Source organism: Pan troglodytes, chromosome 7 (assembly GCF_028858775.2).
Source record: "Pan troglodytes isolate AG18354 chromosome 7, NHGRI_mPanTro3-v2.0_pri, whole genome shotgun sequence".
NCBI classification, from domain to species: domain Eukaryota; kingdom Metazoa; phylum Chordata; class Mammalia; order Primates; family Hominidae; genus Pan; species Pan troglodytes.
The window spans coordinates 36,160,507-36,188,503 of record NC_072405.2 but is presented as its reverse complement, the minus strand read 5'-3'; the positions used below and the strand labels follow the sequence as shown (position 1 = coordinate 36,188,503).

General features: G+C 37.1%; 2 protein-coding genes across 5 annotated transcripts in view; one reads left to right on the top strand and one right to left on the bottom strand.

Annotated features, from left to right (window-relative positions):
* Positions 1 to 27,953, top strand: PBK (PDZ binding kinase). Its single transcript, NM_001246512.1, is given in 8 exon segments — positions 1 to 433; positions 4,928 to 5,005; positions 9,921 to 10,014; positions 14,626 to 14,768; positions 15,347 to 15,516; positions 17,148 to 17,277; positions 26,809 to 26,985; positions 27,438 to 27,953. Coding segments are annotated over 7 exon segments (969 nt in total). The 5' UTR covers positions 1 to 433; positions 4,928 to 4,947; the 3' UTR covers positions 27,635 to 27,953.
* Positions 1 to 27,997, bottom strand: part of ESCO2 (establishment of sister chromatid cohesion N-acetyltransferase 2) — a 90,990-nt gene that overhangs the window by 26,030 nt on the left and 36,963 nt on the right. Inside the window, exon 14 of one of the 4 annotated variants that reach the window (XR_010159462.1) lies at positions 20,996 to 21,452. The exons of 1 other annotated variant lie outside the window; for it this stretch is intronic. The gene's annotated coding sequence lies outside the window, so the exon portion shown is untranslated. Of the gene's footprint in view, positions 1 to 20,995; positions 21,453 to 23,757; positions 26,639 to 27,997 lie in introns of those variants that run through there. 2 more of the 4 variants (XR_010159461.1, XR_010159460.1) reach the window with 2 other exon arrangements.

The following is a 27,997-nucleotide window of genomic DNA, read 5'->3' as shown; positions in this document are numbered from 1 at the left end:
ACATTCAACACAGATGTGAACGTTTGGAGAGAGCTTCAGCCTTCAGCACAGGCAACTGTGTTCTATTCACCGGGCTGTGCTCCTCGGAAGGGCTGGTGGTTCCTGTAAAAGTTTGTGCTCCCCACGCCTTTCCTTCCTTCCCTCGTCTTTGGCGCCTGGGGCGCCGGGAGTCCTGGGAGAGGGAGGAGGAATGGCGAATCGGCGGGGCGTGTCCTTCACGCCGCCCCGTAGCTCGGGGCCGAAGCTGGCGCAGCGCGCGACTTTTTGAAAGCCAGGAGGGTTCGAATTGCAACGGCAGCTGCCGGGCGTTATGTGTCGGTGCTAGAGGCAGCTGCAGGGTCTCGCTGGGGGCCGCTCGGGACCAATTTTGAAGAGGTACTTGGCCACGACTTATTTTCACCTCCGACCTTTCCATCCAGGCGGTGAGACTCTGGTAAGAGGAGCTTTTTTTTTTGCGAGCCCCGTCGGGGGCCGACCCCGGAGCCGAGGCCTCTGCGGGGGCTTTCGTGACAGGGGAGGATCTGGTTACAGCCAAAGAAGGATTTTGGCAGCCAGCCCCTTGTGAGCCCCTGGATTGGGGTAAACAGTCTGACCTCCACCCCCGAACCCTGCTGAGCGTGTGAGATGCAGAGGACCTGAGAGTCATGCGGCCCACACTTTCTCTTTGCTTCCCCTTGGAGTTTCTACATCTACTTTGTTTCTCTTTTCTCCTTTACTTTTTCTCTCATTCTTTTAATTTTCCGTTTTCTGCTGCCCGTCCGCGTCGTAGCTTTGTCAGTAGTGTCCAGGTATTTGTTGAGTCCCAGGGTCCCAGGCTTAGGGCCCAAAGGTCACTGACGTTTGACCCGGTAAATCTGTAGATTAGCTTGCTTGAGCGCTGCTCACTTTAATGCTGCCTCTTAAACAGTACTTGATTGTTAAAAATATCTTACGTATTCCACAGAGTATGAAATTCTGCTGACGGTCATCCTACTGCCATTTCTAATGTATCTTCATCTAAATATTCACTGTTTTTTTTTTTTTTTTTTTTTTTTGCTGTCATCTTCATGAGAACCTTGTGATTTAGAATTAGTATGGTTATTTAACAATTAATGTTAAGAATGCATATACAATACATAACATAATCTGAAGCAGAGTCTGGGCTACTGGCCAAAAGCTATCTGTCAGTAGTTAATGCCTAAACCTGAGTGTGCAGTCTGGAAAAAGTGGCCCTCAGACAACTGTGAAATGGATAGGACATGGTACATTGAGGTGCAAATAGCTTAGAGTAGAAGGTGGGACTCAGTCGTAAGAGAACATAATGAAATGTTACGACTTCTGTTTAAACCTAGTTGTTTTTTAAACCTAGTTGTTTTTAGAGATAGGTTTTCTTTTTTAAAACGTGCTGCTTCTGAATATCAAATCCTCCGTAGAGTGAGCGGGAAAAGGCAGTGAGACTTATAAGGCTCATCATAAGATTTCCAGGACACTCTACACGCCAGGGTTTTCTGCATCCTACTTTGTTGGCACCTCCTTGGTTGCTTTGTTTTTCATTTCTCATGCTTGGATGCCCTAGGGCTCACCCCTCTTCTCTCTACAGTTACTCCCTAGATGATCTTACCTAGTCTCTTGGCTTTAATAACGTCTGCGTGCTGCCATCCCACAAACTTAAATCTTCAGCTTGCATTCTAGACCCATATCCACCCACCTATTTGACTCCTCCACAAAACTCTCCAACAGCTTTCTGTTTCTCAATACAAGCTGAAATCTTGACTGTGACTACAGTTGAGTAGAAGTCACAGTCCTGTGGCTACAATGCTCTACTTGACTTGCCAGTCCCTACCCTCAGCCTCCCTGACTTTGTCTCATTCTCTCCCTTGCTAGCTCGCCTCTTCGTGAAGATTTCTGCCTCAGGTCTTTGTATTTCTTGTCCTCTCTCTGGAAGACTTTCACTAGATACTTGCTTGGGCCTGCTCCCTCACTTCCTTCAAATGAGTTTCTCAAGGAGACCTTTCTTGACCACTTTAAACTCAAATATTAAGCCCCTTCCCAAGGCCTTCTGCTCCCTTCACTGATACATATTTCCCCTGAAATAGTATATGTTTATCTTCATACTTGTTTGGGTCTTGTTTGCTGCTCTATTTCCAGAGTGTAGAACAGTGCACTGTTAGAGCACATGGTATGTGCTCAGTGTGTGCATATCGACTGAGTGAATGAAGAGTAGCTTCACATAGGTAGACAGAAATCTTAGAAGAAGCTGGATGTGTTGGCTCACGCCTGTAATCCCAGCACTCTGGGAGGCCAAGGCTGGTGGATCACCTAAGGTCACGTTTGAGGCCAGCCTGACCAATATGGTGAAACCCCATCTCTACTAAATACAAAAAATTAGCCGGGCATGGTGGCACATGCCTATAATCCCAGCTACTTGGGAGGCTGAGGCAGGATAATTGCTTGAACCTGGGAGGCAGAGGTTGCAGTGAGCCGAGATTGCACCATTGCACCCCAGCCTGGGCAACAAGAGCAAAACTCTGTCTCAAAAAAAAAAAAAAAAAAAATCTTAGAAGACCTCTGAGGTGCCACATCACAGCATCCCATGGGGAAAGATAACACAGATAGAAGAAGGGGAGTCAGAATGACATGGGGAAATTATTTCCGAAGTAGAAATACCTCCTGCAACCCACTCTGCTAAATAGTTTATCCTTTCCCAAAGTTCTGAAACTGGTTTCAGAAATTCTGCTGTTCCTACCTTCAAGTTAAATGGGTCACTTCATAAAATTATTATACTCTTGACAAACACATGTAAAGGGGCTCTTCAGTGTTCTCAGGACAGGTAAATCTGAAGACAATAGTGATTGTAGCTACATTTTAAACAAGATGAACAAACTTGTCATTAATAGTTAAAGCTGGGCCTTTGAGATGATTTTCTTCCCCTTAGTACAGTTTTTAAAGATGCTATTATTAAGGGCTCTATAAAAAATTTAAGCAAATCTCTCTGCCTCCCAACTTTTTATAGACAAATGAGCTTATAGACATGTAGGAACAGTTTTGCTTTATAATAAATAAATCTAATAGGAAACCTAATTTTTTAAAAAGAAATATAATTTTTAAAATAAAAAAATTGTTAAATATGTTACGAAGAAGTAAACACATTGAGTTGCTTTGTTTATATATGTGGTATGTACATTTTCTTTTCTTCCGTTCTTTTTTTTTTGAGATGGAATCTTGCTCTTTTGCCCAGGCTGGAGTGCAGTGGCACGATCTCTGCTCACTGCAACCTCCACCTCCCAGGTTCAAGCGATTCTTCTGCCTCAGCCTCCTGAGTAGCTGGAATGACAGGTACACGCCACCACGCCTGGCTAATTTTTTTGTATTTTTAGTAGAGACGAGGTTTCGCCATGTTGGCCAGGCTGGTCTTGAACTCCTGATGTCAACTGATCCGCCTGCCTTGGCCTCCCAAAGTGCTGAGATTACAGGCGTGAGCCACCATACCCGGCCTCATTTTATTTTCATAGACAATTTTTATAACCATTTATTGAGATAATTAATGTATCATAAAAATCCACCTTTTGAAAGTGTAAAATTCAATAGTTTATAGTATACTCAGAGATGAATATATTAAACCATTATCTGGTTTTAGAACCTTTTCTTCACCCCAGAAAGAAATCCCATACCCACTGGCAGTCATTCTGCATTCTTTGGCTCCCAGTCCTTAGTAACTATTCAGCTATTTTTGTCTCCATGATTTGCCTATTCTGGACATTTCCTAAAAATGGGATCATTGGACGGGCACGGTGGCTTATGCCTGTAATCCCAGCACTTTGGGAGGCCCAGGCAGGCGTTATCACAAGGTCGGGAGTTCGTGACCAGCCTGGCCAATATGGTGAAACCCCGTCTCTACCAAAAATATAAAAATTAGCCAGGCGTGGTGGTGGGCGCTGGTAGTCCCAGCTACTCAGGAGGCTAAGGCAGGAGAATCGCTTGAACCTGGGAGGCAGAGGCTGCAGTGAGTCGAGATCATGCCACTGCACTCCAGCCTGGGCGACAGAGTGAGACTCCATCTAAAAAAAAAAAAGGATCATCATATATGTAGCCTTTATGTGTCTGGCTTCTTTCATTTAGTATAATGTTTTCAAGGTTCATTCTTATATATATCAGCACTTTATTCCTTTTTATGACTGAATAATATTCCATTGTATAGATATGCCACATTTTGTTTATCCATTCATCATCTGATGCAGAGTTCTGTTGTTTCTGCCTTTTGACTGTTATGAATAATGCTGCTTGAACAGTTTCCTTAAAGGATATAAGAGACCTGTTAACAACTGCTCCTGGGAAGTATAAGAGGGAGACATACTGTTTACTTTTTTGTACTAGGTGATTTTTTTTTTAGCTAAGTGCATATATTACTTTATAATGAAAACAAAAATACCCAATCACTAATATTATGATGGGGGTAAGTAATTGTACTTTTTGGTTTTAGTTTCCTCATTTTAAGTAAAATTGGGCTAAATGTTTGTTGAGGTCCTTTTTAGTTCTCAAATTTTGTTTGTGATAACGTGAACGATAATGTATAGGCTTTTTTTTTTTTTTGAGACGGAGTTTTGCTCTTGTTGCCCAGGCTGGAGTGCAATGGCACGATCTCGGCTCACCGCAACCTCTGCCTCCCAGGTTCAAGCGATTCTCCTGCCTCAGCCTCCCGAGCAGCTGGGATTACACGCATGCGCCACCATGCCTGGCTGATTTTGTATTTTTAGTAGAGACGGGGTTTCTCCATATCGGTCGGGCTGGTCTCGAACTCCCGACCTCAGGTGATCCACCCACCTCAGCCTCCCAAAGTGCTGGGATTACAGGCATGATCCACTGCGCCTGGCTATTGGCATTTTTCTTCATGAATGAGAGTTGTATTCTTTATATCTGCTGTGTAACTTGCAATTTGTTTTCATCGTAGGACTGAGAGTGGCTTTCACAATGGAAGGGATCAGTAATTTCAAGACACCAAGCAAATTATCAGAAAAAAAGAAATCTGGTAAGATAGCAGATGTAAGATTTTTTTTTTTTTACTATTACTATTGTTGTTTCTCTTAGAAATGTCCTAGTATTATTTAGTTTGATCCTTTATTATCGGTCACTTAGAAACTTTAATGTAACTCCCCTTTATGATGTTAATCTTAACAAATAAGACTTATTTTATAGGCCACGGTTTGATCATCTCTGGACTAATTTTATTGACAATCTAACAGGTTTGGAGGCTCTCCCTGCCCAAGAATCAACTTAGCTTGACCCATTAAGGAACTGCTTTACCTTTCTCCCTCTCATCCATACATTGCTCTTGTGAGGGAAAGATATTTTCCAAGGCAACTCAATGGACAAAGGAAAATCTTTTCAACAAACACCTGGATATCCACGTGCAAAAAATAAGCCTAGACCCTTAACTCCCATTATATAAAAAATAGCTAAAATTAAATTTCTAGAAAATAACATGAGAAAATATTCTGTTGTCCATTTCTAGTGACAGATTTTTCATATTGACCTTGTATCCTGCAACCATCCTAAACTCACTTATTCTATTAGCTTTTTAATAGATTGCTTGGGATATTGTATATGGTTGGTCATCGTGGATGAAGAAAGACAGTTTTACTTTGTTCCCCAGTCTGTATGGCTTTGTTTCTTTTACTTTTTTAAATTGCACTGGCTCCGGTATGTTTTTGAATAGAAATGTTAGTGGATATACTTGCCTTGTTCCCAATGTATTATGTTAGATGTAGGTTTTTCACAAATGCCCTTTATTAGTTTGAGGAATTTTTCTTCTATTTCTAGTTATTATCGTGAGTGGGTATTGAACTTTGTAGAGCGCTTTTTCTGAATCTATTAAATTTTCTTTTAAAATCTCTTAATGTGGTAAATTACGTTACTTTTCAAGTCTTAAACTGAACTTCCTTGTGTAAAGCCAGTTTGGTCATGATATATTTTATATATTGCTTGATTTGCTGACATTGTCTATATTCATGAGGGATATTGGACTGCAGTTGTCTTTTTGGGATATCTGTCTAGTTTTAATATTAGGTTATTCTGTATTCATAAAGATGAGAAATGTTTCTCTTTTTTAAATAGAAATATCTTTTTCTTTAACTTTGTGTAGAATTGGTATTACTCCTCCTTAAATTGGTGGAATTCACTAGTAAAGCTCTCTGGGCCTGGAGTTTTCTTAGTAGGAAGAGTTTAACTGTGATTTCACAGTTAATAGATATAGGGCTATTCAAGTGATCTCTTATTTTCTTTGTGAATTTTGTTAGTGTTTTTCAAGGAATTTGTCCATCACTTCTAAATTTTCAAATGTACTGGTGTAAAGTTATTCTTGATACACCCTTATTAACCTTCTAGTGTCCTTTTTCATATCTGGTACTAGTATTGTATATTTTCTTAATTTTTTTCCTTAATCAGTCTGACTTGAGGTTTATGTATGTTGGTGAATGTTGCATGCACTTGAAAAGGGCATTTTTTTCTACTCTTATTGGGTACGGTGTTCTACAAATGTCAATAGGTCAAGTTGATTGACCTGTTTGTGTTATTTTCTTCAGGTCTTCTATATCCCTACTGATATTCTGTATACTTTTTATATTAATTATGAGAGAAGAGAGTTGAAGTTTCCAACTACAATGTGGATTTGTCTGCTTCCCCCCACCCCCAATTTCTATCAGTTGTTGCTTCATGTATTTTGAAGCTTTGTTATTAGGTACATACACATTTAGGATGGTTATTTCTTTTCTTTTTCTTGTTTTTTTGAGTTTCCTGTTGTCACCCGTAATGGAGTACAACAGTGTGATCTCGGCTCACTGCAACCTCTACCTCCTGGGCTCAAGCGATTCTGGTGCCTTGGCCTCTGGAGTAGCTGGGATCACAGGCGTGCACCACCATGGCCAGCTAATTTTTGTATTGTCAGTAGAGACAGGTTTTCGCCATGTTGGGCAGGCTGGTCTCAAACTCCTGGCCTCAAGTGATCCACTCGCCCTGGTCTCCCTTTCAAGTGCGTGCAACATTCACCAAGATACATAAACCACAAGTCAGATCCCAAAGTGTTGGGATTACCGTGCCTGGCCTAGGATGGTTATTTCTTTTGATGAATTTATACCTTAACTGTTACGAAATACCCTTCTTAATCCTCAGTGGTACTCTTTGTTCTGGAGTCCACTTTATGTGATAGTAATGGAGCCACTCCAGATTTATTTTGATTTGTGTTTTAATGATGTTTTTCAACCCTTTACTCTTGCCCTATTTGCGTCTTTATATTTAAATTGAGTTTATTATAAATGGCATGTCTCGTCTTGTTTTTATCCGTTCTGACAACTTTAATTTCCTTTAACTGGACTGTTTTGCCATTAGCTACATGTGGCTATTTAAATTTGGTTATTTAAATTTGGATTATTAAATGTGGTTATTTAAATTTGGATACATATTAATTAGAATTAAATAAAATTACAAATTGAGTTCCTCAGTTGTATTAGTCACATTTTAAGTGCTCAGTGCTCAGACAGCACAGATATAGACATTTCCACATGGCAGCATGATGTATTGGACAGCTCTGCTTAGACCATTTATACTCAATGTAATTGTCTATTGTTGGATGTAAATCGGCTGTTTTGCTATTGTCCCATAGCTCATTGATGATTTTTTTCTAATCTTTTTCTCTCTTTGCTTCATTTTTGATAGTTTTCGTTGCTCTGTCTTAAGATTTAGTTATTCTTCTGCTCTAAGATGATGTTATTCTTATCCATTGTATTTTTCATTCCTAAGCTTCTATTTTGTCTTTTTTTTTCCCCGTTATGCTCAGATTTTCCTTTGTATCGAGCACATTTTAAAGATTTGTCTTAAGGTTCTTATCTGCTAATTTTGCCATCTCTGTCATTTTTTTTTTTTTTTCTTTCTTGAGACAGAATCTTGCTCTGTCACCCAGGCCGGAGTGCAATGGTGCGATCTCAGCTCACTGCAACCTCCACCTCCTGGGTTCAAGCAATTCTCCTGCCTCAGCCTCCCGAGTAGCCGGGATTACAGGCACGTGCTACCATGCCCAGCTAATTTTTGTATTTTTAGTAGAGACAGGGTTTTGCCATGTTGGCCAGGCTGGTCTTGAACTCCTGGCCTCAAGTGATCCACCTGCCTCAGCCTCCCAAAGTGCTGGGATTACAGGCGTGAGCCACCACTCTTGGCCTCCTGTCATCTTATGGTATGTTTCTATTGATTGATTTATTTTTTAATTTTTTGAGATGGAGTCTTGCCCTGTCACCCAGGCTGGAGTGCAATGGCGCTATCTCAGCTCACTGTGACCTCTGCCTCCTGGGTTCACGCCATTCTCCTGCCTCAGCCTCCCGAGTAGCTGGGATTACAGGCATGTGCCACCACACCCGGCTAATTTTTTGCCTCTTTAGTAGAGACGGGGTTTCACCATGTTGGCCAGGCTGGTCTCGAACTCCTGACCTAGTGATCTGCCTGCCTCGGCCTCCCAAAGTGCTGGGATTACAGGCATGAGCCACCACGCCAGGCCTCTATTGATTTATTTTTCTCCTATATTGGTCATATTTTCTTGCTGCTTTCATGCCTGGTACTTTTTGATTGGGTGGTAGATATTTTGCATTGTCTAGTACTGGATTTTGTTATTCCTTTAAAGAGTGTTTGATTTAGTTATGGTCTGAGGTTAAGTTACCTGCACATTAGCCTGTTCCTTTTGAGACTGGCTTTTAAGCTTTGTTATGAATGTTTATCTGGGGCTAAACTTTAGCTGTACTATCTAGTTGTGACCCTTTAGAGGACTTTACTATGTGTTACAGGGTTACCATCCTCTAGTTCATGGTGATATGAAGTGTTCCTAGACTTGTATGATCTCTGGTAATTGTTGAGCCAATTGCTTTCTTCTGGTGCTTTCCCAGCTTTGGGGCATCTACACATTGTTATGTGCGGATAAGTACTTGGCCAAACACTCAAAGAGAGACTGTTCAGATCTTTGGAGTGCTCTCTTTGGAGCTCTCTTTAGTTCTCTGCTCCACAAATTCTAGCCGCCTAGTCCTTCTTGACCTCTGATCTCTGTCTCTTCAATGTGACAGGACTTCTGGATTATGTGACCTCTGTCCTGCAGTCTGGAAACTGCCTTCAAGCAGTAAGTTAGGGCGGTGATAGGGCCCACTTCATTTGTTTCTCTTCTCTCAGGCATCACAGCACTGCTCTGCCTGTTGTCAAGTGTCTGAAAACAATTATATTTTGTCTAGTTTTCTAGTTCATGGCGAGATGGTAACTCTCGGAGCAGTTAATTGTCCAGGAGTAGTTAATTATTTTTCATGAGCAGAAGCAGAACTCCATCTTTTCATTTTTTTTTTTTTTTTTTTTTTTTTTTTTTTGAGACTGTGTCTTGCTCTGTCACCCAGGCTGAACACAGCTCACTGCACCTGCACCCGTAACCTCCTGGGCTCAAGTGTTTCTCCCAAGTAGCTGAGACCACAGGTGTGTGCCATCATTCCTGGCTAATTAAAAAATTTTTTTTCGTGTGTAGAGATGGAGTCTCTTTATGTTGCCCAAGCTGGTCTCAAACTACTGGGCTCAAGTGACCCTCCTGCCCTGGACTCCAAAAGCATTGAGATTATAGGCATGAGCCACCACATCCAACCCCTTTATCTTTTAACAATGTTTTAAAAATGTGAAAACAGTTCTTAGCTTGTAGGCCATACAAAAACAGGCCATTTCCCAATCTCTGCTTCAGAGTTACTGTAGGATAAAACTCCAAAAGTAGGCTTGGTCAAAAGGTACCCATTTAAAATTAGGATATATGTTGTCAAATTGCTCTCCAAAAAGACTGTGCCAATTAATACTCTTGGCAGTAGTATATTGAGAATGTTAAGATGCTTTTTTTATTTTTATTTTTTATTAATTTTATTTTTTATTTCTCTGACATCTAGTATTATGTTCAACTCCAACTATAAATATCCCGGCCTCTCCATTTATGCAGAAGCTTGGCTTTGGTACTGGGGTAAATGTGTACCTGATGAAAAGGTAAGTATAAGATTTCAGATTAACCTTTTTTCATGCAACTATAATTCTACTGTACTTGGAGACAAAGAAGTAGTATGAAAATTCCAGTATTTAGATTCGGTTGTCTGCTCCTGATCCTGGCTGATGGCTGTATTCCAGTCCCTAGACCCTTTTGTAACTTTGCCTGTAGCTCTGCCTCTCCTTTTCTCCTAGCTTCCTCCTGATGGGTTATTAAAGGGGAAGTCATTTACTTTTTAATTTTTCCTTGGCTTCCATAAGAAGGGGAAGTGGCAGGGGAAAGGGTTCCTTTGTGGTAATTAAACCAGATTCTTCATGAGAAAACCTCAAAGAGGAAGCCAGTATTGGGTGATGTCAGTGACTGCTGTCTTTTCTGCAGCGTTGCCCTCCTAAGATATGCTCTTCTAAAAGAAGTAAAAGATTTTCATTTTTTATGGCATTGTTATTAAGAAGGGTAAATACATGATTTTAAAGTAGGAATATTGTGTTAAGAAAAATGAAATAATCGAACAAGTATGGTGCCAATATAGCTGTCAACAAAGTGTTTTTTTAAATTACTTTTTTATTATTCATATATTTTTTTGAAACAGAGTCTCACTCTGTTGACCAGGCTGGAGTGCAGTGGCACGACCTCCCAGGTTCAAGCGCTTCTCCTGCCTCAGCCTCCTGAATAGCTGGGATTACAGGCGTGTACCATCACACCCAGCTAATTTTTGTATTTTTAGTAGAGACAGGGTTTTGCCATGTTGGCCAGGCTGGTCTTGAACTCCTGGCCTCAAGCGATCTGCCCGCCTTCGCCTCCCAAAATGCTGGGATTACAGGTGGAAGCCACCATGCCCAGCCCAAAATTACTTCTTTTAATCATTACTCTGTACCTAGTTTCATGTTTATTAAGTGGCAAACAACTACATCAATATATATTCCTTAATGCATTCTTGGAATCAGTCTGACTAGTCCAACCCTCCGCATCTTAGCTTCATCTAGGTTTACATTGTTTCCAGATAGAAATGCTTTCTTTAATAAGAGGCTAATTAAGAATAATTTAGTAATTATATACAATGGGTATTCCTGAAGCATTTTTGCAGTTTAAACATTTTTTTTGTATGTTTGTATGGTATTAATTTGTTTTCTAATTTGTTTTTTAGTGTTAACTCCTATTTTGAAAGAAAAAAATTCTCACAGGTTTATGGCTAGTTTCATTTTTTCCCCCCTTTTTAAAAAAAGTTTTTAAATGTAAAGTGTTTTTAACAAAGTTACACTGTATGTGGTTTAGTCAAAAAGCTTCAAATAGCTGATCTTGAAGAACAGCAGTGCCTACCTGACCCTACCACTCCTCATGATTCAGCCCTGTCAACCTGGGATTTCTTTTATCCATAACCTGCAAATTTCCTGTGCTTCTCTGCTGAATTATATCCTGTGTTTTTATGTATCTTGTGTCTTCTTATTTCTTGATTTACATCCCGTTTTCATTTAGGACATCTGGTAGCTTCCCATGAATCGGTGCACAGAAGATATATTTTTTTGAGAATTTGCATTTCCAAAAATGTTTTCATTTTACTCATACTTGAATGGCCCTTTTTGGTTTTCTGGGTTACAATTCTCATTTGGAAACAATTTCCCTCCAGAATTTTGAGAATATCAGTCACTGACATTGTTTTTTTTCTAGCTTACACTGTTGCTGTTGAGAATTATGAAGCCTTTTTGACTGCTAATTCTTCATATGTAATCCGTTTTATGTTATCTGTCCCTCCCACTGTCCTGGATCCTGGTATGATCTTCTGTATGTAGGTAGCATTCTGAAATTTCACAATGACATGAGTGGATGTGGGGCTCTTGGAATCTGAATAGTTCCTGTTCTTAAATTTTTGAGACATTATTTTAAAAATTACTTTGTTGATGATTTTCACCTCTTTTTCTCTGTTCTCCATCTGGAATCCAATTATTTGAATGTTGAACTTACTGATTTCTCATCTACCTCTTTTTTGCTTGGTTTTCTTATTCGCTATCTTTTTTCTGAGATTTCCCCAGCTTTATCTTTCAACAATTCCATTGAGTTTTTATCTTGTTTTTAATTAATTATCTTTTTAAAAATAGCATCTTTAGTCTTTTGGAGTGCTAGAAATGTTCGGTATCTAGGTGTTGATAACACAGGTATATGCACATGTAAAAACTCATTGAGCATTTAGTATGCATATGGTGATTAATTATTAACCTGCTTCTGTATTACAGGTTCTCAACTGACAGTAAACCTCAGGCTAAAGACTTGTTTTATACCTTCCAAAGCTAGTCTACCATCTTTAGAAGCTGGGGGAGGGGGGTGGGCAGCTGCCAGTTGGTACAGAATTAAGGAGGGTATCTACGAGTCCACCTGTTTTTTACCATTATTATTTAGAGACGGGGTCTCATTTTGTTGCCCAGGCTGGAGTGCAATGGTGCCATCATAGCTCACTGCAGCCTCAAACTCCTTGGTTTGAGCAATCCTCCTGCCTCAGCCTCCCAAGTAGCTGGGACTACAGGTGTGGGCCACCACATGTGACTTTTAAAAGTTTTTTGTAGAGAAGGGGTCTCACTATATTGCCCAGGCTGGTCGCAAACTCCTGGTCTCAAGTCATCCTCCTGACTTGGCCTCCCAAAGTGTTGTGATTATAGTTGTGTGCTACCCCTTCCAGGCCTACGTGCTTTTTAAATAACTTGCAAGCAGTTCATTGGGGCTAAGTCAGTTACTTTCTTCTGCTTTCCAGCTTCTGAAATTTTGTTGCTGTTGTCTCCTCTGCTGTTATTTCCATTCTTGCTGGCTTGTATGTCTTAAAATATCCATTTTCTATTATGTTAGTGGGCTTGGAAAGGATAAAAACAATATGTGTATGTTGAAGCTACAATTTTAACCCAGAAGTCTATATCTTTTTTGTTAAATCAAGTTTGCATTTCTTGGTTAAATCCAACATACTTTTGATGTAGTATTTTTAAATAAACTGATGGATTCAGTTTGCTAATATTAAAGTTTATTTCAATTTTTGCATCTAAGTGAAGTTGGCTTGTGGTTTTCCTTTTTCTACTGTCCCTTTTGATTTTTTAAAATTAAAGGTATATGAGACTCATAGTCCCTTTTCTGTTCCCTGGGGAAACAGTTTGTATAAGATTGAATGGTAAATTCTTTGAAAGCTTAGTAAACTCACCTGTAAAATCATCTACACTTTGTATTTCTAGTAGGAACATTTTAAACTGATGATTAAATTTCTTCATTCATCAGTTTTCTTAGATTTTTCTAAGTCTTTGTTCATTTTGTCTTAAATGATTGCATAAAGATTTTATTTACTTACATATTTTTTCTCTTGTATCTGTAGTTTTGTTTCCATTTTTATTTGTGATATTGTCTTTATTTTTTCTTGTGTAATCTCATCAAAAATTTGCCTTTTTTCTATTAGTCTTTTTAATGAACCAGCTTTTTGCATGGTTGAGTATTCAGATTTCATAAATCTATTCTTATTCGATAGATTAGAATATGTTATGGAAAAGGTGAAGATTGACTTGTTTACTAAATTCTAAACTTTCAAGAGCTAAACTTTCAACCCTTGAAATTTGAAAAATATATTTTTCATAATAAAATGATATGCAGATGCTCATTATCCTCAAATGCTGCTGTTATCTAAAACTGGAGGTTTAAGAATAGTTTAGATCAACTTACGGATGATAGATGTACATGAATTAATAAATCTTGTGATCCTTTTAGTATAGGCTTTTTGATTAAACAAAAAAGGTTCTGCAGTCATAGAGCTATGCCTGTGAGGGAGTCCAAAGCTAAACAGATCTTGGGTTCAATCTCTTGTTTTGTGTTCTTACCATTAAACTTTCTGTCTTAAACTTCTGAGGCTCTTTCACTAGGTTTTGTGCTGTTATGCTGCATATACTTAAGTATTTTGTGATTTGCTCTACTCATAAGTATCTAACACCTCAGGTAAACCTTTCCCTGACTTTATTTTACCTATTTAGGCCTTAAAACATTTATACCTTAAATATTTCTAAAATGGCTGAATCTTCCTAGAAAATAGAAAGTTTAAAATTTTCTCATTTGTATGTTCATCATTATCTCCTTAAGCACATATCTTTGAGCATGTGGTAAAAGGTATAAGGTGAATTGGTCAGTGTAGGGGAGCAATAAGAACAGCATGCTGTTCTTTGGATGATGATATATGGGCAAAATGTTCTTGATTATCTCTTCTTTAAATTTCCTAATTTTTTTCTTCAGGATCCTATAACTCATCTCTGATACACATAATTAAATATTTAATAAGTTGTAGTCCGACATGCTCAAATGGAAAAATTGGAAAGTAACAATTTTCAGGTTTAAAGTTTGTAACATTCCATCTTTACCCTTCAAATTCTTTTTATCCTCTCCCTTCCACAGTATAGATAGTAAGACTTGTTTCAGTACATTAGATCTTACCTCCCAATTGAAATGGAAATGTAGCAGAGGTGTTCATAGTCCAAACTATTTTAAATTCTGTTTTTAAAAGCAAATTTCTTTCAAGCTTTTTCCCAAAAATTTGGAAGTCATTTTTAAAAGTATTGTGGTTTTATTGTTTTCTATCCTTTTTAAATGAATTTTTTTCTTAGATCTCCAAGAGGTTTGTCTCATTCTCCTTGGGCTGTAAAAAAGATTAATCCTATATGTGATGATCATTATCGAAGTGTGTATCAAAAGAGACTAATGGATGAAGCTAAGATTTTGAAAAGCCTTCATCATCCAAACATTGTTGGTAAGTTTAAATTTGGTAGCAGTATCTGGTATATTATTTTGTTTATTCAGAAACAGCTTATATCCTCTCTTAACTGGTTTCACTAATAGAAATGAAGAGGATGGGGCTGGATATTTAACGGGTATCAAATTAATGTGATTGGTCTAAAATAAAAATTTGCATATAGTATTTTTTGATGCCTAAGTATACAAACTTCATGAGAACAGATATAATAATTATGTTGCTAGTTCTATGAAGATTTTAGGAATATAAAATGATCTTCATTTAGATAATTTAAATCCATTTAGGTAATTTCCTGGATTTCATTTTTCATTTTTAATACAAGTAGGGCTGGCGAAACTATTATATTTAGGGAAGCAAAGGAAAATAAAAGTATTTTAATTTGTGGTACTACTGGCAAACACTGAAGGCATTTTAAATGAGATCTACTGAATTAGTCTTGTAAATAGTAGCTGTTTAATTGTATATTTATTTGTCAGCATTAGTCCAGATCCATATTTTCAATTACATTACTATAAAGGACTTAAATATTATTGTTCTTCTCTATATTAGTGAAGAAATGTCGTGTTTTCTTTAAGGTTATCGTGCTTTTACTGAAGCCAGTGATGGCAGTCTGTGTCTTGCTATGGAATATGGAGGTGAAAAGTCTCTAAATGACTTAATAGAAGAACGATATAAAGCCAGCCAAGATCCTTTTCCAGCAGCCATAATCTTAAAAGTTGCTTTGAATATGGCAAGAGGGTTAAAGGTAACTATGCCATTATATTTTAAATGACTTCTGTTTTTGTTCATATTTTAAATGAACAAATAATCACTTTGCAGGACATCTTTGAATGTGGATGGATATTGTTACTTGTCAGTTCCAAAAAGGGGTTAGTGGAAAACAAAATAGAGGCTTACATTTCTGCTTCCAAATTACATTCATGTGTAGCTTAATATGTTCTGAGAAATGTGTCATTTGGCAGTTTCATCACTGTGCGTGCGGACATCATAGAGTGTACTTACACACACCTAGATGGTAGAGCCAACTACACACCTGGGCTATGTGGTATATATAGCCCAGTTCTCCTAGGCCACAAACCTGTATAGAATGTTACTGTACTGAATACTATAGGCAATTGTAACACAGTGGTAAGTACTGTGTGACTAAACATATCAAAACATAGAAAAGGTAAAATCAAAATATGATATTATAATCTTATGGGACCACTGTTGTATATGTTGTCCATCATTGACCAAAACATCCTTATACGTACATGTGGCGCTAGTCATTCATTGTCCCACATGGTCTCAACAATTTATGTATGCTTCACTGAAGATTCCAAAATTATTTCTAAAAATTACTAGACTAGCCTCAAAATTGTGGTATCTTTTGAAATCTGCAGTTGTATCTTCTGATATAAAGTATGTAGGATTAGTTAACTTACCAAGTTAACTAATTTGTAAGTATAGTTAACTTATAAGCTGTCAGTATATATGAATACTTATATATAAAAATAGTTAACTTGGCTGGGTGTGGTGGCTCACGCCTGTAATCCCAGCACTTTGGGAGGCCAAGGCAGGCAGATCACGAGGGCAGGAATTTGAGACCAGCCTGGCCAACATAGTGAAACCCCATCTCTACTAAAAATACAAAAATGAGCTGGGCATGGTGGCAGGCGCCTGTAATCCCAGCTATTCGGGAGGCTGAGGCAGGAGAATCGCTTGAACTTGGAAGGCAGATGTTGCAGTGAGCCAAGATCGCGCCACTGCACTCCAGCCTGGGCAACAAGAGCAAGACTCCGTCTTGGAAAAAAATAGTTAACTTATAATTATTTATTTTATAAGTATAAAAGGTTAGCAGAAGTATCTATTTCTAAAGAAACTTTTAGACTTCTGGTCAGTATGGCAGACTGAGATAACGTGGGATGTTCCCTTCTCTTGTTTCAAATACTTTGAAATGCTGGGCACAGTGGCTCACACCTGTAATCCCAGCACTTTGGGAGACTGAGGCAGGCGGATCACTTGAAGCCAGGAGTTCGAGACAGACCAGCCTGGTCAACATGGTGAAACCTCGTCTTTACTAAAAATACAAAAATTAGCCGGGTGTGGTGGTGCCCGCCTGTAGTCCCAGCTACTTGGGAAGCTGAGGCAGGAAAATCACTTGAACCCAGGAGGCGGAGGTTGCAGTGAGCCGAGATCGTGCCACTGCACGCCAGCCTGGGCAACAGAGTGAGACTCCGTCTCAAAAAAAAAAAAAAAAAAAAAAAAATTGAAACGCTGGACAAATGTAAACCTAGAGTTTAGGAAGGGAGTTCAAGTTGTTATATTTGGAGGTTATCACATTTTTTTATTAGTTTGTGTTTCTGCACATATGTGTTAAATTTTTTACTATTTTAGTATCTGCACCAAGAAAAGAAACTGCTTCATGGAGACATAAAGTCTTCAAATGTTGTAATTAAAGGCGATTTTGAAACAATTAAAATCTGTGATGTAGGAGTCTCTCTACCACTGGATGAAAATATGACTGGTAAGTTGTACTCTTAAGTTTAAAATTTTGTTTTTAATACAGTGTTTACATTTTTAAATACGTAAGTCCACATGGATCAAAAATCAAAAACTATTTTTAAAAAGTATATGGTAAAAAGTCCCCTTTTTTTCTCTCTCTCCCAGTCAGCCTGCAGTCTTCTCCCTTGCCACATGTACAGTATAAATTACTGTATTATTATTATTAGTAGTAGTAGTATATATTTTAACTGGAGTTATCTTTGGGAAAGATTTCTAACTGGATTGGGATCTTTAAGCAGTAAAGCATCTGGGAATAGAAAGTAAAATTTAGTAAGGTTGTGTAAAGCGGTTTATTTAACATCAGTAAAGTGACAAGATTTAGGAAACTGGTAGAAGAAACTGGAATGAAGCAGAAAAGAGGGGTGCTAATGAAGGCTGGTCTTTGGCTCTTTGCCCTTTCTTCTCTATTGCATATACTGATCACTGGCTTCTCAGGGAATTTAAGATATGTTCTTGGTGAGAAACAAGAGCCAGCCTCAAGAGAAAGCCTCTGCTTGCAACATATTATTTAGTAAATAATACTTAAATTTGTCTCTTTATATCAACAGAAGTTAAACAAATGGTTAATAAATGCTGTTTAGAACATATAAATGCCTGAATTTCTAGCTGAAGTAAAAGTTTACAAGTTGAGTTGAAGGCAAGAGTCAGAATGAATGGACAGACTTTATAAATAAATGATGTCTGTAATCATTAATAAAAATAGAACTGTTGTGAAACCTTATGCTAAATAACTTACAAAGTGGGAACTTTAGAAAGTAAAAGGATAAATTGTCAAACATAATAAAAATGAGGGTTTTTAAAGTACTTTTCTCAATGCTTAATAGATCAAACAGAAAAATGTAAGGATGTTAAAGATCTGAGTAAATAGTAAGGCAAGTCCCTCTGCACCATAATATTTATTCAAATTGACCATATTCTTAGGTCACACAAAAAAACTTCGAATTATAAAAAGTATGAATAGTCTAATAGGTGATATTCCTTAACGTCAATGCTGTAAATCTAGAAATTTGTAATAAAATAGGAAACAAAAACTCCAAACTTTTTAGGAATTTAAAACACTTCCGAATAATTTTTGGCTAAAAAGAGAAATCAAATTCCATTTATAAAATATTTAGAAAATATAAGAATATAACAAGTCAAACCCTATTTGATATGATCAAAACTATTCAAAGGAAACATTTTCATTATTTAACTTTTATGAAGTTAAGTTGAATATTCAACTGAAATTGAAAAAAATGACGCCCTAAGAACAGAAAGCAGAAATGAATGAATTTGATAGCCTATAAATTCTACATAATCTTAATGTGATCTATTTTAGAACATGTCAGAATTAATCTGAAGTTCCTCCTTGAGGATACATGTTCAAACATGGCTGGGAAAACTCGATGAAAGGAGGAGGAATCTTCCTGAGCAGATAAAAAGTTTTATAAAGCTACAGTAATTAAAGCGATGATACTCATGCCAAAATAGGCAGAAAAATAGAACATGAGAGTCAGGAAATAGTTCCCAAATAGAGGAATTTGTTGTGTGATAAAGGTGACATTTTTGTATTAGTGAGAAAAGAGGTAGTTTAGTCAGTAAATGATGTTATCTGGACATTTTAGAAAAAAACACAGCTGTTTTCTATCCTTACACTTGAATCCCCATATATTGAAGATTGGGGGAAAAAGTAACAGTAGAAAAAATTGTAGATAAATATTTCTTTAATGTTGGCTGTGGAGAGGACTTTAAAGAGGACACCAAAGCTAGAAACCATCATTAAAAAGCCATGAGTACCTCCATTTAAAAAAAAAAGAATTCTATATCACAGTGGGTTGGAGAGGGGCAGGGAGCTTAAGACATTACAAACTGAGATAAACGTATAAGATAAAGATTTAATATTTCTAATGCATTAAGAGTTATTAGTAATGAGAAAAAGATAAAAGCTCTATTATGAAGAGACTATTGAGAAATGAAAAAAATGGCAATTAGGAAAATATATATGTAATGTTCTTAGTAATGTTTTAAAAGCTAAATAACAATGAGATAATCTGCTGTCAACACTTATCACACTGTTTAAATTATCTGTTAAATGTTTCTCCATTCCTCCATTAGGCTTGTAAGCTCTAAGAAGGGAACCTTGTATATCTTGTCCACTGAAATATCCTCAACTCTAGAATAGTGCCTGACTTGTAAAATATATTATTGAAGGAGTAACAAGATTGCTAGTAAATAAAAAGATTGCTAGTATGAGCAACAATGTAGGTTAACATGTCCTCTCATACACTAAGTAGAACTTGTAACTGCTGTTTTACTGAGGTTAGAATAGGTTTTGCTGTGGTAACATAGACCTCAAAAACTTCAGTGACTTAAAACAAACCAAGGCTTATTACTCAAGCTGCATGGCCATTAGCACCGTATTCTGTGTCATTCTCCCTTTAGGACTCATACTGATGGAACAGCCACTATATGGAACATGGCCACCATTATGGGGAGGGTGAAAAAGCATTGGAGTGGTACTGTCCAATACAGTAGTTATGAGCTGCGTGTGGCTATTTACATTAACATTTAAAACATTGAAATTATTTTCTCAGCCACCCTAGCCACAATTCAAGTGCTCAGAAGCTACATGTGGTTAATGGTTACCACATTGGACAATGCAGATTTAGGAGATTTAATCATCATAGAAAGTTTCATTGAACAATACTGGTCTAGAAAGTCTTGCAGTGATAGTTAAATGCTCAAGCTCAGAAATGACACAAGTCATTTCTTGTGGTAGAACCTTTCAGGTGACAGTTTGGAAAGCTGTATTTAAAATAATAAAAACCTTTAAAAATGTTTATGCCCTTTGACCCTATAGTTTCATTCTTAAGAACACAGTCCAAAGAAGTAATTGAGTAATTAGGCAGTACAGGCATTTTTTTTTATAATAACCTGATATATTATTTCCTGCAAAACTTCATTGCGCAAAAGTTTCAAGATATAACTAGGTTTATAGAAAAAAAAACAAGGTTAAAACCTATGCAACTTTGAAAACTAAAGCAGTAACAAAAACAGTTAATAATCCTAATAAAAGATACTAACACATTAAATCTGCAAGGGCATAAACATTTTTAAAGATTTTTCTTATTTTAAATGCAGATTTCCAAACTGTCGTCTGAAAGGTTCTACCAGAAGAAATGACTTGTGTCATTTCTGAGCCGGAGCAAGACTTTCTAGAGCAGTGCTGTTCAGTGAAACTTTCTATGATGATAAAATGTTCCTTTGTAGCCATAAACCCTGGGTTTGTGCTGAAGGTTACATATGAGAGTATTTTCAATAGATACTTTTCATCAAGATGAAAAATTTGATCTGGCTTTCTCACTAAAAATATATATATATTTTTAAGCATGTGGGAAATGTGTTGGCAGCTCCTTTACCTGGACTCACTCACAGCTTTTGTAGTTAGCAATAGCAATTCTTAAAGCTACTACACCAGGCATATGCTCAGGGAAGGCATTTCTGTAGGCAAAGGCTTTCTGTTTGGGAGATTTGCCTCTGATCACTTCAAAAATAACATTTATGTACTGGGAAAAATATCAATCTTTTTACTGTTTCAAAAATACACATTGTAGCAGAACAGACTATGCAACAATGTGTGAGAATGTCCACCAATAAGAGGTGGTTTAATTTATACTACCACACAATAGAATACCATATATCCATAAATTATACAGGTTTATATTTATAGGCATAAATATATCCAGTGAGATAAACAGAGTATAAAATAGCACTTATATGTATTTACATATATGAACAAAAGTTTGAAAAAAAAACCCAAATCTTAAAATTTTTTTTAAACAGGTAATATATTAACATTTCACAACTAAAATATAGTATTCTGGCTGGGCGCAGTGGCTGACACCTGTAATCCCAGCACTTTGGGAGGCCGAGGCGGGCAAATCATGAGGTCAGGAGATCGAGACCATCCTGGCTAACACAGTGAAACCCCGTCTCTACTAAAAATACAAAAAATTAACCAGGCGTGGTGGCGGGCACCTGTAGTCCCAGCTACTCAGGAGGCTGAGGCAGAGGAATGGCGTGAACCCAGGAGGCAGAGCTTGCAGTGAGCTGAGATCAAGCCACTGTACTCCAGTCTGGGCGACAGCGAGATTCCATCTCAAAAAAAAAAAAAAATTAAAATAAATAAATAATATATATATACGTACGTATATATATACGTAATACGTATATATACGTATATATATACGTACGTATATATATACGTATATATATACGTATATATACACACACACATATATATATATAGTATTCGATGAAAAGCCAAAATCTTAAGTGTTTATCTCAAGATAAATTTGCAAATATTAATACTATGTACATGTCAGGCACCATGAATATAGAGTACATGAGACAGACACAGTCTTACCCTGTTGCAGCTCCTAATCTAGGATGGAAAGCAGCTCTTGAATAATAATGAGACAAGATGACAGTTATGATACAAGGAATTATAAACACAGCAGTGGCCCTTAACCTAGTCTAGATGTTGAGAAAGGCCTCGCTAAATGATGTTTAATAAGCTGAGAATTGAAGGATAAGTAGGAGCTCCAGTTTCATCATTTTTCAGTTTGGGATAGTAACTAAAGCATGTCTGCTTAAACTCTTTGAATGTAGTAAAGGGAAATAAAGTATAAACTGTTTCTGTATCAACCAAAAGAAATGACCGAACCATTAGTTTATGATCTCATCAAACTTTTGTTGTCAGAACAATCCATCTTCACAGGGAGCAAACCCAATCACTAACATAGGTGGCGGGGGGCCCAATCCATTATGTTTAAATACTATGTTAAATTCACTATGTCACATGCTATTATGTTTACAGACTTGGAGAACTGTAAACATACATACAGGAAATGCACTTGTGGTTCAAGTCTCAAATTGGAGCCGTTATTTTAGACCCAGAGTTCTAGAAAACTCCTTTTAACCTGATGGATCCTTGTAGGAATCTGACCTACTTAGAATGTATGTGTACACACACATATACGTGTATATACTGAACGGTGTAAGTATCCTTCCTTATTGCCACAGAGTCACTGCCCATGTGGGCCATGTCTATAGGCTTTTCTCTTGTCATGAATTCCATGAAGTGCCTCTAATATATAAGGTACAGTATAGGGGAAAACCTTTAAGGAGCTTATAATGTCCATGGCTGCCTTCTAAACTGTAATGCCCAAAGCAGAACTAAGTACAAAGGCTACCATAGAGACACCACTCATCTTTCCTTCTTGCCTGCTGGTACTGGGTACCCTCCTAGTCTGGTATTTTTGTTCTCACTTAACAGAGCCTGCTCATTTATCAGACATACCTCCCAAAATGTTAACGGAATAAATGAGTGCTTGCTAACTGGAATCTTCAATTTCCTGGCTTATGGATTCTCACTTTTCCTTCTTTTACCCCTCCCTTTTGTTCTTTAAATGTTAGTTTCGTCCTCTTTTCCTTGTAAAGTTCTTGAGACTCTCAGGGCAGAACTTTCCTTCAGTTCTGGAGAAATTTCTTTCAGTAAACAGCCCCACTGTGTCTTCTTTCTATTGTTTCAAAATGAATTATATTGTTTTCACTCTAACCTTATTTGTGAGGAAATGCAGATTATAGTAATCAAATACTGAAAATTTTCATTTTTTAGTATAATACACTCTAACACTGCCTAGTGAATATTCTGTCTGTAAGAGTTTGAGTTTATCCTAGTTATAGCAGAAGTAAAGGTTTGTATAACACTATGGGAGGAATCATAGAGTATATTTGTTGGCCACAATGGAATTAAGTTAGAAATCACTAACAAGATATCTAAGGAAACCCCAAGTATTTGGAAATTCAGTAAAACAAATTTAAATAACCTATGGGTCAAATAAAATGACAAGGGAAATTGGAAAATGTTTTGAATAATTAAGGAAAATACAGCATATCAAAATGTGCAAGCAATAGCTAAAGCAGGGCTCAGAGGGAAATCTATAGTTGTAAATTATATTGGAAAAAAGGAAAGTTCTAAATCAATGACCTATGTTCATTGATTTAATCTAGAAAAAGAAAAGCAGAGCAAATCCAAAGGAAGGGAATAAAGCTATGAGCAGAAATCAATGAAATAAAAAACAAATACTATAAAATATTAACAAAGCCAAAAGCTGGTTATTTGAAAAGATAATGAAATGTATAAAGCTTTATCTAGACTGATCAAGAAAAAAGAGAACACAAGTCACCAATAACAGGAATGAGAAAAGGGTTATTCTAAATTCTACACACATTTAAAGAATAATTAGGCTATTATAAACGGCTTTATGGCAATGAATTTGACAACTTAGATGAAGAAGACAATTTCTTTGAAAAATACAATTTACCAAAATTAATACAGGAAGAAATAGGAAATCCACATAGCCTTACGTCTACTAAGAAACATTCCCACAAAGAAAACTCAAGACCCAGATGTTTTACTGTTGATTTCTACCAAATATCCAAGGAAGAAATGATACGGATTTTACACAAACTTTTTCAGAAAATAGAGGAATAAGGACCTCTGCCCAGTCTGTTTTTGCGGTCAGCATAACTCTAATATGAAAACCTGACAGATTGTAGGACATCCTATCGGTCCTGATGTGATTATTATATACTGCATGCCTGCATCAAAATATCACATTAACACATAAACATGTACACCTGCTATGTACCCAGAAAAATAAACTGATATTAAGAAAAAAAAATCATAGTCCAATATCCTTCACAAACACAGATATCAAAATCCTTAACAAAATATTAGCCAATTCAGTCTAATACTACATGAGAACACTACATCTTGACCAACTAGGACTTATTCCAGGAAGGAAAAGTTGTAACATTCAAGAATCAATGTCCTCACTATGCTGTACGTTAGGTCACCAGAACTTACTCATCCTGCATAATGGAAGCTTCGTGCCCTTTGTTAACAATACTGTACACTTGAGATTTGCTGAGAGTAGATCTTGAGTATTCTCACACAAAAAAATGGTAACTATATGAGGTGATAGATATGTTAATTAGCTTGACTGTGGCTATGAGGTCACAGTGTTTACGTATATCAGACATCAAGTTGTATACCTTAAACATATATAATTTTTGTTAATTATACCTCAGAGCTGGGGGGAGGAGTCAATAAAATTCACCATATTAACGAAATTGTTTAAGTTCTAGGATACATGTGCACAATGTGCAGGTTTGTTACATAGGTATACATGTGCCATGTTGGTTTGCTGCACCCATTAACTAGTCATTTACATTAGGTATTTCTCCTAATGCTATCCCTCCTCCCTACCCCATGACAGGCCCCAGGGTGTGATGTTCCCCACCCTGTGTCCAAGTGTTCTCATTGTTCAGTTCCCACCTATGAGTCAGGACATGTGGTGTTTGGTTTTCTGTCCTTGTGATAGTTTGCTGAGAATGATGGTTTCCAGCTGCATCCATGTCCCTGCAAAGGATATGAACTCATCCTTTTTTATGGCTGCATAGTATTCCATGGTGTATATGTGCCACATTTTCTTAATCCAGTCATTGATGGACATTTGGGTTGGTTCCAAGTCTTTGCTATTGTGAATAGTGCCACAATAAACATAAACGTGTACATGTGTCTTTATAGTAGCATGATTTCTAATCCTTTGGGTGTATACCCAGTAATGGGATTGCTGGGTCAAATGGTATTTCTAGTTCTAGATCCTTGAGGGATTGCCACACTGTCTTCCACAATGGTTGAACTAGTTTACAGTCCCACCAACAATGTAAAAGCATTCCTATTTCTCCACATCCTCTCCAGCATCTGTTGTTTCCTGACTTTTTAATGATTGCCATTCTAACTGGCATGAGATGGTATCTCATTGTGGTTTTGATTTGCATTTCTTTGATGACCAGTGATGATGAGCAATTTTTCATGTCTGTTGGCTGCATAAATGTCTTCTTTTGAGAAGTTGTGTGTTCATATCCTTTGCCTGCTTTTTGATGGGTTTTTTTTTCTTGTAAATTTGTTTGAGTTCTTTGTAGATTCTGGATATTAGCCCTTTGTCAGATAGGTCGATTGCAAAAATGTTCTCCCATTCTGTAGGTTGCCTGTTCACTTTGATGGTACTTTCTTTTGCTGTGCAGAGGCTCTTTAATTGATCCCATTTGTCTGTTTTGGCTTTTGCTGCCATTGCTTTTGGTGTTTTAATCATGAAGTCCTTGCCCATGCCTATGTCCTGAATGGTATTGCCTAGGTTTTCTTTTAGGGTTTTTGTGGTTTTAGGTCCAACATTTAAGTCTTTAATCAAATTTGAAAACTACATATCTCAATAAATACAGAAAAAGTGTTTGACAAAATCCAACATCCATTCTTGATTTAAAAGTTAGTTTAAAATCTAGTTAACCTCTCAGCTAACTAGAAATAGAAGGGATCTTAGCTTGAGAAAGGCTGTCTACAAGAAAAACCTGCAGGTATCATACTGAAGTAGGGAACAAGGCCAGGATGCCTGCTCTTGCCAGTTTTATTTAGCAGTCCTATAGCCCTAGCCACTAAAATAAGGCAAGAAAATGGAGAAGGCAAAATTGGAAAGGAGACGAAACTGTCCCCATTTGCAGTTGATATGTTGTTTAGGTAGAAAATCCCAAGGAATCTATAAAACAGCTATAGTGAAGTTAGTGATTACATTTCTGTGTATTAGCAGTATATAATTGAAAATGGAATTGTTTAAAATCTATTTACAAGTACCAAAACCCAAAATATTTCGGAATAAATCTAACCAAAAAAGTCTAAATCCTCTGTAATGAATACTATAAATCATCACTGAGAAAATTCAGTAAGATATAACTAAGTGGAGAAATATATGACTGTGGTTTGGAAGACTCAATACTATTAAGATGTTAATGCTTACCAAATTGATCCAGAGATTTAGTCCAATCCTAATGAGAATTTTAGCTGGCTTTTTCATTGAAATTGACAAGTTGACTCAAGTTTAAATGGAAATGTGAGTGGACCTATTTCTTTCTTGAGCTTTAAAAAAGAGCCTATGTGTGATTGGTCCCTTTCCCTTTTCCTGGACATAGCAATCATGGAAGCATAGAAATGGTACTTCTCTCAGCCTAATATTATTCACAAAATGAAGAAATTCAGGTCTAGAAGTGATCTGCTCAAGGTCACACAGCTTGCATATGTCTTTGAACCAACCCAAGGAAGGCAGTCTGGCTCCAGAGTCTGTAATCTCAACATCCACATTCTATATTCCTACTAATTTGTAAGAGAATTGCTGTTTCTCTACATACCTGCCAACTGACCAGCTTCTTGAATATTTACCAACCTGAAAGGTAGAAAGTAATCCTTATTGAGGTTGAGTGTATTTTTACATTTTCTGGCTACACTGATTAACCTGTGAACTACTTGTTCAAATCGTTTGCCCGTTTCCCTTTGGGTTGCTTGCCTTTTCGTGATTTGTAGCTCCTGCCTTCATAACCATCTTGCTTGTTTCAGTGACTGACCCTGAGGCTTGTTACATTGGCACAGAGCCATGGAAACCCAAAGAAGCTGTGGTGGAGAATGGTGTTATTACTGACAAGGCAGACATATTTGCCTTTGGCCTTACTTTGTGGGAAATGATGACTTTATCGATTCCACACATTAATCTTTCAAATGATGATGATGATGAAGGTATGAATACAATTTCTAACATAAATCCCAATCTCTTCATTTCACACTAAAGATTATATAATTTTATCTTTCTAAGATATGTATTAGTACTGATGACTGATTTGGTACCACCAAGGTTTAATCTCACACAAATGAGACATAGATTGAGAATAGGGAGAAAAATTGAGGCTATCCAGAGAAGCAAAAAATTATCTTAAAAACTCCCCTTTCCTGAGAAAATGATTGGAAAACTATCACAAGAAGGGTAAAAGTAGGGGTCGATAACCTATAAATCCAAGATTAAAGCAAATCTACTTGATGGCAGGACAATTGAAGACATTTCCATTCTGTCTGTGGCAGAATGGAAAGCATACTGGACCATAAATTCTTGTTTCAGGAGAAGGGTGAGCTATTAAACTTTTCCATGACATAAAGTGATTTTGTTTATTGTTTCAATCTCTAACTCCTTCAAGATAAAACTTTTGATGAAAGTGATTTTGATGATGAAGCATACTATGCAGCCTTGGGAACTAGGCCACCTATTAATATGGAAGAACTGGATGAATCATACCAGAAAGTAATTGAACTCTTCTCTGTATGCACTAATGAAGACCCTAAAGATCGTCCTTCTGCTGCACACATTGTTGAAGCTCTGGAAACAGATGTCTAGTGATCATCTCAGCTGAAGTGTGGCTTGCGTAAATAACTGTTTATTCCAAAATATTTATATAGTTACTATCAGTAGTTATTAGACTCTAAAATTGGCATATTTGAGGACCATAGTTTCTTGTTAACGTATGGATAACTATTTCTAATATGAAATATGCTTATATTGGCTATAAGCACTTGGAATTGTACTGGGTTTTCTGTAAAGTTTTAGAAACTAGCTACATAAGTACTTTGATACTGCTCATGCTGACTTAAAACACTAGCAGTAAAACGCTGTAAACTGTAACATTAAATTGAATGACCATTACTTTTATTAATGATCTTAAATATTCTCTATTTTAATGGATCTACTGACATTAGCACT